General features: G+C 42.1%; 1 protein-coding gene across 4 annotated transcripts in view; it reads right to left on the bottom strand.

The window, feature by feature from the left end:
- The window catches only part of LOC124269994 (epidermal retinol dehydrogenase 2-like), a 21,878-nt gene extending 9,933 nt beyond the window's left edge, over positions 1-11,945 (bottom strand). Inside the window, exons 1-6 of one of the 4 annotated variants that reach the window (XM_046705011.1) lie at positions 11,881-11,945; positions 8,852-9,192; positions 6,317-6,501; positions 5,485-5,616; positions 3,944-4,188; positions 620-745 (exon numbers count right to left, since the gene is read on the bottom strand). In XM_046705011.1, the coding sequence (XP_046560967.1) occupies positions 620-745; positions 3,944-4,188; positions 5,485-5,616; positions 6,317-6,501; positions 8,852-9,011 (848 nt within the window). In that variant the 5' untranslated portion in view covers positions 9,012-9,192; positions 11,881-11,945. Of the gene's footprint in view, positions 1-619; positions 746-3,943; positions 4,189-5,484; positions 5,617-6,316; positions 6,502-8,851; positions 9,211-9,294; positions 9,502-11,880 lie in introns of those variants that run through there. The other 3 variants (XM_046705010.1, XM_046705009.1, XM_046705008.1) reach the window with 3 other exon arrangements.
- Between the last annotated feature and the right edge of the window lie 647 nt (positions 11,946-12,592).

A 12,592-nucleotide genomic window follows, 5' to 3' on the forward strand; every position in this document is an offset into this window, starting at 1 on the left:
AGCCATGGGATATACAAACCATTTGAGCCATGGGATATACATACCCTTTCAGCTATGGGATATACATACCCTTTTCAGCCATGGGATATACATACCCTTTGGGCCATGTCATATACATACCCCTTCAACCATTGGATATACATACCCTTTGATCCATGGGATATACATACCCTTTCAGCCATGAGATATACATACCCTTTGGGCCATGGGACATACATACCCTTTCAACAATGGGATATACATACCCTGTCAGCCATGGGATATACATACCCTTTGAGCCATGTCATATCCATACCCTTTGATCCATGTAAATACATACCCTTTGAGCCATTGGATATACAAACCATTTGAGCCATGGGATATACATACCCTTTCAGCTATGGCATATACATACCCTTTTCAGCCATGGGATATACATACCCTTTGGGCCATGTCATATACATACCCTTTGATCCATGGGATATACAAACCATTTGATCCATTGGATATAATACCCTTTGAGCCATGTGAGATACATACCGTTTGAGCCATGGGATATACATACCCTTTGAGCCGTGTGATATACATACCCTTTGAGCCATGGGATATACATACCCTTTGAGCCGTGTCATATACATACCCTTTGAGCGCTATGAAAGCGTAAAGAATCTTGGGAATGATGACGATGGCGGAGTTACACAATATGGCGTCCATGATGCTATCCACAACATCGTCGGGTTTCAGTTTGGGCAGGAGGAAGGAGAACCTGTAACAGAGCAGAACTCGGCCGTTATATGCCGATAAACACAACAGAACTCGGCCGTTATATGCCGATACACACAACAGAACTCGGCCGTTATATGCCGATAAACACAACAGAACTCGGCCGTTATATGCCGATAAACACAACTCGGCCGTTAGAACTCGGCCGTTATATGCCGATACACACAACAGAACTCGGCCGTTATATGCCGATACACACAACAGAACTCGGCCGTTATATGCCGATAAACACAACAGAACTCGGCCGTTATATGCCGATACACACAACAGAACTCGGCCGTTATATGCCGATAAACACAACAGAACTCGGCCGTTATATGCCGATAAACACAACAGAACTCGGCCGTTATATGCCGATACACACAACAGAACTCGGCCGTTATATGCCGATACACACAACAGAACTCGGCCGTTATATGCCGATACACACAACAGAACTCGGCCGTTATATGCCGATACACACAACAGAACTCGGCCGTTATATGCCAATTAACACAGCTGTACAGGAATTCGTGTAGAACAAACCGATTCTTAAATACGCTAAGACTTAATAAATACCAAGGAGGCGTCTGGTATAACCTTTAGTAGCTGCGGTAGAGTGTTGGTCTTTCTATTTTGTGGTGAACAGCGCTTTGAATACACCCGGGAGTCAGAAATGTTAAATCATGTACACTATTCCTCATTCCTCTCAACAATTGATCAGGGAATCAAATCATCAAATCACGTTCCTATAGAGATGTACTCATATATGGCGTAAATGACTGTAGTAACGTGAAAGAATGGGGGGTTCTGTAAAATCTTTCGAGTAGTAAATATCAAATACAATGGTTTTTCGATCGTCAACTTCATTTTTCTGTCCTGAACACAAACTACTACACCACACCAATCATGTCGGTGTAGACGAGCAGGGCCGTCTGAACAGAATTATAGGCCACGGGCAAAGCAGTGCACAACGGGAATGAATGTGTAGGTGGTAGATCAAATTATCTATAAGTATATTAGTACAGTATGTATTTGCTTATAGACTGCAAGACACAATATACACTTTTCAAAAAAAGAAACGCACAGGCGTTTTCACCAGTTCATTTCGATATATGTTGACAGCAATCGTCATTAAGATAATTCCCATGTTTGAATCCCGTTACTCATGTCGTGGTTGTTGTGTATTGCACTCAAACGCATCCCAAAATGTGTTTGTAAACGTTTGTCATAAAAAAATGAAAACGATATATGAAGTGCATGCAGAAAACGTTTTCCACGTAATGCACGTGCAATGTGTCGGTAACATGAGGTAGAGACATCGACTATAAAAGGCCAAACCAAATTCATCATTTCATTACGAAATTTACGACGTAAACGAAGATCATAAATGCCAAGATTTTGAATGCTACTGACCCAACGAAATATCGCCATTGGACGTTTGGAAGCAGGGGTTTCCCTAGACTAAGGCTTAGTCTCTGAATATATATAATTTTTATAGTAACAAACAAGCCCATTTATATTGAAAAGGAGCCCCAGGGAGACCAGAGATTCTGAACCTGAGGAAATCTAGACTTGCTTTATTTAGGGCTTTAGCACTGCAGAGAGGGCTTGGCAGTAGGGAAATTAATGTGGTTCAGGGACTGTGAGACAGACTAGTCTTCCCAGTCTGCCGTTGTAAGCTACTGCAACGTCCGCCGTAGCAACATATCTCGATTATGGCATCGATATACCCGCTTCAATTCGACCCAAGATCGTCCCAGAAGTGGAAGACCAAGAGGGACCTCTCCTGCTCAGGACCGATTCATCCGGGTGTTTCAACTACGTCACCGATTTGCTACAGCAACGGACACTGCAGGATAGGTGCCTGGTCTTCGAAGAATTTCCGACCAAACCATCAGATATCGTCTGAGAGAAATGAATTCGAGCACATCGACCAAACGTTGGATCTGTCCTGACACGACTACACCGACAATGACGTGTCCAATGGTGCAACAGGGTACAGACATGGAACCTAGCTGGGGAACTGGCGACACGTTTGGTTCAGCGACGAATCCCGTTTCCTAGCTCCTGCAACGACGGGATGTGAGACAACGTGTCTATCGACGTCAACACGAAGGTTTTGCGCCGAACTGCGGATAGATTTGGTGTGGGGAGCCATGTCCTACACGGGTAGATCAGTGCTAGTGGTGGTTCAAGCAAATCGCTACATCGACCAAATCCTGCGAGCTCACCTCCTCCCGCTATTTAAACGCCAGAGGGAGCAGTTTCAACACGACAACGCTAGACCCATAGAATCCGTAAACGTCACCATCGTCCTCAGACACTTGCTGAATGCGGTGCAGGAGGAATGGCGAATAATTTCCTAAGTGAAAATCCGACGACTTCCCTTCCAAGTGTCGAGCAGTGACGGCTGCAAGGGGTGGTGTCACCAGGTACTGACCTGAACGCCCCTTGTGCCACACATGCGCAGTGAGTGAACTGAATTAATGCTGACAATGACAACAATACATATGTTCATCCGTGTGTCCAATTTCCTTCATCTATGTTCAAGCTTAATCGACATATGTACACTTAAACACGTTTAATACATTTCCTTATTTTTGACCTGTGCGTATCTATTTTTAGGAGTTTACATGCATGTTCGTGGGGGCCAAAGTGTGCACATGCGCGAAGACGGCATTGACTTGACTGTATTTTGACTTTCTGTCATTTTCGCAATGACCAAATAGAAAAATGTTGGACAAGTCCTTTTTAGATGCGAAGATCACATGATCGTGACCTTTATCCCAGAGCTTCATCACTAGTTTTTCGGCATCGATGCTCGTAAATTTCAACAATGCAATAAATGTTAAAAACCTGCATCACCTCGGGCTTCCCTCTCATTGTAAGCTAGCTGACACATCGTGTTATGGTTGAAATACCTTTCCAAACGTCATTAGAAATAACACGTTCATGCTTATATTGAACTGTCAAATGATAGTTCCCCATACCATCCGCAGAGCTTGTTTGTTTGTTGTAGAGAATATAACGTGGCGGTAGGGTAGTCAGTGGTTAAAGCGTTTGCTTGTAATGCCAAAGATTCGGGTTCGGTTCCTTACAAGGACGTGATATTGCTGGAATATTGCCCTTCGGCTCGCTCATTCATTCTGCGTATACATACATTCTGTAGCAAGGCGAAGCTACAATCCATCTAGCTCACCTTGATTTGCAGCCATCAAACATGCCTGTATCTATGAGGTAAGGACAAACAGCTGTTGTGTGAACACCCGTTTTCCCTGAAGTCTCTAGTTCGTATCTAAGAGACTCTTCGAACCCGACAGCCGCAAATTTACTGGCGCAATAATCCGCCAAACCCGAAACACCAAGTAGTCCCGCAGAGCTTGCGATGTTTACGATGTGGCCGTGGTTCCTGTCCAGCATGGAAGGTAGGAACGCTTTCACCGTCTGAAAAAGTAGTTCCGACATAACATGATTGTTTACAGTTTAATACCACATTCATCAATATTTCCTAGTATGCAATGGCGACCTGCATCTCCGCCAGAAGACCAGTCACGTCATGCCGTCGAGTTATGACGACATACAATGAACCAAGTCAGCGAGGAGCTGAACACACGTAGCTGCGATATCGAAGCTTTGTTCTGCTCCACTTTACAATCAATTCCACTGCCTGCTAAGACACACGTAAAGTTGGGTGGGACATGTAAAGGCTGTGCTGTATACCCACACCATATCGCAACTTCGCCATTACTCCATATCCCAAACTCCAACTTACGTCTCGAATGATTTGGCAAGCCTTGATAGGCTCAGAATTAAGGTCTGTACAAATCGGCGAGTGAGAGATCAATGATAGTGAAATGTTTCGGAATGGATATAACTTGTAGGTATCTCCACGTCAGTGGGGGACAGCATGAGCAATGATACTTCTCTCATTGAGCTTAATAAGAATATATATGTATACACGTCAAGCGGACATACAATTGTTTCTGGCACATTCTGACCTACAAATTCTGGATTTGCATAATGCCATAAATTCGCGATCCATAGTTTCTGGATACATAAGTTTTACAAGCTATCGATTTCAATTACTAGGTGTTACGGGCATGTCATATTAAACGGGACTACAAAATTGTATTAGTCTCGAGCTTGACATGTAATCTTGGTTTAACATGAGTCAAAATGAACAAAAATCTACTGAAATACTGCAAACTTCCAAGTATATAATACACGTTTATATGTTCTATAAATGTTGCAATCACTGGTGACGGATGAACACTGAATTAGACACGAACTGAGCGTAACACTTTGGTCGTTTATGGAGCAGTTCAATAGGTCAATGAGGATTAAAAACAATAATTCCCAAAATGTTGAGAAATACACACACCTAAAAAGCTTATTTGTAAAACGTCGACGTCCTCAAGGAGATTCCATCGTCAAGCAATGATCAGTTAAGGTGTCGCTGCCGCAGAGCTCTGTAGTCGACTGACTTATCAGTTTGACTGGTTTATTGTATTCTAACAGATTTATTTCCTTCGACGGAGACGCGGTCTTCCAGAATAAAACATGACGATTTTTTGTTACTAGGACTGTAAAGCTACTGAAAAGTGTTTTTGTACGATTGAATATTCCCACACCTATTATCCCTCCACTTCTAAACGTAAGGAATTCAGGTTTTATCTGACATGGAACTCTTAAACGTTTGCCTTACGCCCTCGCTTGGCGTCCAGTGTAACCGGAACTGACCCAGAAATGCGCCTGAACGTTGACCTGCATTGTCTTCTGAACCATCTCATCTGGACACTGCATGAACTTCCGCCCAGTCACTATCCCTGCGTTGTTCACCAGGATGTCAATATCGCCCATCTCACGCTTCACCTACAGACAGGAACATAACAATTACAGTTTGTAAACTCCCTTTCAAGTACACAAGTCACGATGACGCAGTTCAAATCCACTTTCCCCGAGAAATATTAGTACGCGTAAGTTTAATCTTGGAGTATGCCGGAAACGGTAAAAATGTTTTTACCACTTCGCTGGAACTAAAGAGCACGTTTATGGACCTGCAAAACTAAAAGCATCATCAGGCGTACCTAGGATTCAAACCCAGTATCTGGGCCCAGTTGGACAAAGTGATCGTAGCTCCCATACTTTGACATAGACTAAGGGAGTGATAGCGCTAAAATTGCTTTGTACAACTGGGCCCTGGCACGCCCACGGACGTAATTCGACTCGCCAGTTAGCGTTCAGTGTCAACGACCCGCCAACCCGTGTGCCTATTCAGGATTGATAACTAAATATCGGTAATTGGTTCATCTTGTCAAGTGACAAGTTTATCTTAGTGACCAAACAGATTGCTATCTCACTAACGGCCCAGTCTCGAGTGAATATACACTTTATCAAGACCCCCATCTCTGATTTCCTTTGTTATTTGGCAAAAATTACAATCTTCAACGTGTATTATCTTACTATTCCTCATAGACGAGGCCTGGAAGTAGTTCAGTGTCATTCGTTGCGGGAAAATATTTGTTCATATTTATCTATGACCACTGAAGGTATAGAAAAGAGTATAACCAACCTTCTCGGCTGTCTGGTATATCTGTTTTGCATCCGACAGATCTACGGTGTATGTTTTCACAGTGATTCCAAATCGCTGAACTTGTGCAGCTGTCTCCTCGTTACCTTCCTTGTTGACGTCCCACAGCACCAGACGACAACTACGGTCGGCAAAACGCTTGGCAAGCAGACGACCAATTCCACTACCTGTGGAGAGACGTTGAGAACAGGATGAGGATTGCTAATAATTTAATGACGTATAAACTAAATGTTGTTTATCTAAGCCAACATTAAACCACCAAACACAACAAGAACTGCACAGGCGTCAAATGTATGAGTGTGGTTATACATGACCACCTTTAGGACTAATCCAGTAATATCGGCGGGGCACACCGGAAATGGGCCACCTATGATTGGAATCGAACTCGGTCTCGATCGTTGTGACGAGCTAACGCTGTAACTACAAGGCTACCCAACCAGCCCCTGCCTTTCTCAACCAGTCCATCATCAAGGATACAACCGTATGTGCAGAAAACCTGTTTCTTCACATCCTTAGAAAGTCATCCTTGAGAGATCTGGCTGCGGTCACATTGTTTCTGCGGACGAGAGTAGGGAAATACAGCACATCTCGGACTTGTCACCCTTGGACGATATGCTCGTGGGATTTCTTTAGGAATGCACTATTGTATTACGAAAATATATTGTACCGATTGGCCACGGTGGTTTTGGTCAAACCAGTGGCGAAAATTGGAACCTAGTTCCCAAGTCAGCACTTAACAGTCCTTCCAACCTATCATACCCACGGATGGAATACCCGATGTTTTCTTACGTCCCTACAAGTAATAGCCTGACCACAACAAATTAGAGATTTGCCCGCGAGATTTGATACGATATTAAATAAACTGTGATTTCCTGTCAGTGTGATATTTTCTAACTATGGAGAAGCTTCGTGCCCAAAATGTCTGACAAAGAAAGAAATGGGGACGCAGTAATCTCCCACCCAGAGCGCTGAAGATGAGATGGAAACCTAAACATGTGCAGTACCAAAGGTTTATAGGTGTTACATTAAGATGAAACATATCTACATTGTTCAGTGTTACACATCAAGAATGTCATTTCATCAACAAAAGAAATCAATTCATCCTTCGCATCCTGATTAGAAATCCGAAGAAGAAAACCTAATTCGTTGTGGCCTCAACCCATTCGCATGCTGACAGCTACGTATTTGTTCGTATGATCAATAACATGGCGTCATCGTTCCGCTGATCTGGTCAGAGCTGTCAACAGGGATGCAAGCATACGTTCAGTTCTAATTGTGACATTACTTTTACGGTAATACGGTTTACGTGATACGGTAACATTAACTCCCAATTTACAGTATTTTCAAGAGCAGCTGTACAAAACTACACTTATACACAATACATTTATGCGACACATGTTCCGTAACTCAATTCTTGAGCCGGGGGATGTCAACCGACATGTTTAGTAATGAAATGATATTCGTCGGAATATTCAATATAACCGCAGGACAGCAGACATATAAGTAAGTGAATCTATTCAATAATACAGCAGACGACCAGTCCAAACAACATTTCACACGTACTATTTGCCAAAACTGCAAAGAGCGCAGAAAGGAATCTTTTTGTCTGCAATATTTTTGTCACCCTCCTCTCGTGATAATAATAATATTACCTATACGGTTACAAAAAGTGAAGACCAAGAGCACCGACCAGACCATTTAAAATTTGCATTTTCCAGACGCATTGCTCGAATCATTCGAAGCGTATTCTGACGTAAAGTCGGAATGACGTCAAACTAGAAAATCATTGTTGAAGGTATTTGACGCCATTCGATAAATAGAGCATACTTTAAATTTAGAGCTATTATAATTTTGTTACCTTCCAACACAGTATGTTTATCTCCATTCTTCCATAACCGCGTTATTGAGATTTAAAAAAGGATTCATACTTTGTTGGAAAATCAGAGGTATATAACGTGATTATATACCTCTGAATGACTTTAACTGACCAATCACAATCCAGTATTAACTGTAGTCATGGTAGAATAAACGATGCCCCGTGTAATACCATATTTCTGAAATGAGTTTATTTATTACTCACCCAACATTTGCAAAATAATATCGAGCAAAGTACTTATTTCCTAAGAATTCAACGAGTGTGAAGACTATCAGCTTTCCGTGAGTCAAGTAAGGTCTAATACTATTTTGATAGAGGTATTAGCATTGTGACGTCATAACTGTATTTTTTTTCAGGCGGCGATCGTCCATTGTATTTTTCTAAAGTGGAGTTCAAAACATTTCAGATATAATGGGTAATAAAGAAATCGTTACACTCACAGTTGTGTCAAAATGATTATGCGTGCAGGCATAAGCACTGACAGACCAAGAATAAACAAGGGCAAATCTGAGATTCGAACCAACGACAAACAGATTCTGGGGCAGCCAAGGAAGGCAACAGCGAATTGCGGTACCTTAAACAGCTGAGCCCTTTAATAATGTATGACATCATCCTAGATGTATCACATTTACACAGCCCACCTGCTCCGGTTATAAGGACGGTTTCCCCTGAAATGTTTTTCCCCCGAACACTGGCAGGTAGGGCTGCCAGTACCATCGCCTCCAGCCAAAAGTACAGCAACTTCCCCATCAGCAGTATCACCTCCAACACCATTTCAAATATGGCCGTCACGCCCACCATCTTGTTTTACTTCCTGGGTCGTTCGTATAACAATGCCTCACGCTGTAAATATCAAATCTCCCAATCCCTTCCTAGTAGAGTGAGCCAGTTGTATAGCTGATATGTTCAGGGCCGCTGTGCTAGCAGTCGTGGCTGTCGTTGATGAAGTATTATTTGGAGATGGAGAATTGTATCAGTGTACCTGTAACACATGAAGCAGCTTGGTACAGGATTTAACCTAGTTACCGATGTACAAACATAATGACGTGAGAGTATTGTCATGTAACAATAAAATAATGGTTACCTCCCTTGGGTACGATTACATCCGTGTCGCTGTCAACAAGGGCAGCAGACAATATCGTCTGTGTTGCAGTACACTATGCTAATGGACGTTGTCATTAATAGATTTATACGAAAGACGTATCCAGTAGTGGCACGTCTTTTGGTACAAACCCCCCAAATCATATTCAACAAATGACAATGATTAGTTAAAAACATAGCGTCGGACATCCGACCAGGGTTCACCTGTATACACAAGCTGGACTTCGACCCGTGTTGCGATTACCTGTTTACGTTGATATCGAAACGCAGATAACAAAATATATAAATACCGTAGTAAATTAAAATGCTTAATCCATGGAGCCCCGGTCGAGTGTATGGAATGCAGGTGTGTTGTGGTGACTGGGTACACATTTCCTTACGTTTAACAGGTGTCATTTTAGGGTTATTTATCTCATTCATTTTGTTGGACTGTGATTTTAGTTTCGGGCGGAATATTTTAAAGACCCATCATGACCATATATTTTCTCGGTTTTTCTCAGAATGTACAGCATATGCGGAGAAGGCCACACAGCCACACCCACCCTGTCGACTCTAAACAACTGGAGTCACTGTAGTCAGTTTGCTTCTAGGCATCAGTGAAGAATCTCTGAGGAGACTTCAAAAAGTCCAAAATGTAGCGGCAAGAATCGTTACACGTGCCCCAAAGTACTCTCACATTACGCCGATACTGAAGTCATTACACTGGCTTCCGGTTGAGGCGAGGATAGTGTTTAAAGTACTCTGTATCACATTCACGAGTCTAAAAGGCATGTCACCAGAATATCTAAGTGAACTGCTAACCCCCTACAAACCATCCAGACAACTGCGATCTGAAAGCAGATTCTTTTTGAAAACTCCTTCTTATAGACTGGCCTCTTATGGAAAGCGTTCTTTCAGTGTTTGTGCTCCATCGCTGTGGAAATGAACTGCCCCTCGCCTTAAACTGTCCCCATATTTTGCTGCGTTCAAATCACATCTTAAAACGCATCTCTTTTCATTGCACTATTAACTCTATTCAAACATTATTCTTATTTTGTAGCGCTTTGAGCACCCACTTAGTGGTTGGATTTAGCGCTATATAAATTTCCAGTATTTTAGTCAAACAGGTGCGGTGACACATAGGAGTGACACAAACATGGCTTCCTTATCAGAATGAGTACCTGTCAAACACGCTACATGTATGTAACATGTACGTGTTGGTTCGGGAAAGATTGTGAAATATTCTGAACTAGTTTACTGACAAGGTACTCCACCAGTGTGTCTTGTGCAGTGAAAGGGGGTCAAGTTTCCAAAGACAATTTCAACATTTCGGATGCAGAAGTTAATAAATGTTGATAATACGTTAATGGTGATATGCATGAGGTAGGATTATGACGTATTTTATATTTCTAATTCTCTTTAAAGGTATATTATCCAGTTCCCCTTGAACTGAAATGCTGTGTGATAGTTAAATATATATATTTGTAAACAGGCACAGCTATGGAACAGTTGGTTGTGGATAATAAACTGAAGTCGCATGATTGTGACGTCACTGGGTGTTGCACACAAATATCTCGTTAACTATCCAGAGCGTATCGGGGACGTATCCAAAGCCTATCTAGAGCGTATCCAAAATATCATGAGCTGCAAAGTACACATTACGCAGGTTATTCGTTGTATATGCGCTGCGGCGCCTGTTCTGTTTGTAGAGACGGTTTCTTCTCACGGCTGACCGGTTAATCTATTTTTAGCTGGTAACTGAGCAAGGTCGTCCTTCATATTACACTGGATATATTTCATACAAAGTAGTAATAGATCCATGTAGCAAATATCTAAGAATATGCATATCTATGTTACAGTGGGAGTTTTAGTTTGTGTCCTCTTTACCACCACATGACACACACACAAGTGCTCACGTTAATGATGTTTAAGCTTTATATCAGATCTTAATTTGCTGTAATATGATTGCAAAAACACGAAAATAATATAAATAACAGCAGCGAAATAATGGTTTAAACACGTGACATGAATCATCCTATATTAAATAAACATAATTTAAACCATCTCTCAAAAGCATTTTATGAAATATCTAATATACTGCTAAATAAGAGCATGTGCAGTCATATTCCATTTTGGAATCGTACAAAACCATATGCAGATATGGAAATAAGTACAGAAACACTTTAGCTTGCATTCCCTTATTCGTTTCGGGTGGTGGTGAAGCCAAGTGGTTAAAGCCTTCCCTGGTCACGCCGAAGACCGGGTTCGATTCTCCACATGGGTGCAATGTGTGAAGCCCATTTCTGGTGTCCCCCGCCGTGATATTGCTGGAATATTGCAAAAAGCGGCGTAAAACTAAACTCACTCACCCCTATTCGTTTCCAACAGGAAAATAGGTAAACGCTGCAGAAGGAATCGCTCGGAATACAGGGATCCGTACGAACGGAGTTGTATTTTAAACAGAGTTACATTATTTACCGTATTTATCTTGATAATTATATTATTTCAAGACCCGCATGGTGTATAGTTCCAGCAAACAAGCTGTTCTTACTGATACATTGCGCGAGTCAAATTGAAAAAGGGTAGTTACCGTGTGTTGAGCCAGACAAACACGTCGTGGTGTGACAGGGTAAGATGGAGGTGTTGTCCTGTTATCACATACCCTGGTTAATCAGCGTTATAAATCTATACTCATGTGATACATATTTACTGACAACCATGTGGACACACGTGACTGACATACATACTGCTCACTGAAATGAAAAATGTAGCAACGTGACATTTTTTATTTTAAAAATATTATTGTCAGGGAAATGCACAGACCTGTTTGCCTCGACAGGGAAAAGCTGTACATTTATTTTACGTTACACTTTTGACAATGTCGCAAAACATGAATACCAGCTTTTCATCCACTGACCAAATCACGCCAAACAGCAAGTTGACCAAGACATACAAGTCTATCGTGAGTAGAGACAATCCTGTCTGAATCATAGATGTGTTCATTTGTCACGCCTTTGTCCAAGGTTTGTCCCAGGTTCGATCTACCATGTATTACAACTTTCCTGCCAGAGACTAGTCTGATTGTGTGTAAGAACAATATTTGAGTGAGTGAGTTTAGTTTTACGCCGCACTCACCAATATTCCAGCTATATGGCGGCGGGCTGTAAATAATCGAGTCTGGACCAGACAATCCAGTGATCAACAGCATGAGCATCGCTCTGCGCATTTGGGAACCGATGACATGTGTCAACCAAGTCAGCGAGCCTGACCACCCGATCCCGTTAGTCGCCTCTTACGACAAG

This window comes from Haliotis rubra, unplaced genomic scaffold (genome assembly GCF_003918875.1).
Source record: "Haliotis rubra isolate DU_JTF1 unplaced genomic scaffold, ASM391887v1 Scf149, whole genome shotgun sequence".
NCBI classification, from domain to species: Eukaryota; Metazoa; Mollusca; class Gastropoda; order Lepetellida; family Haliotidae; genus Haliotis; species Haliotis rubra.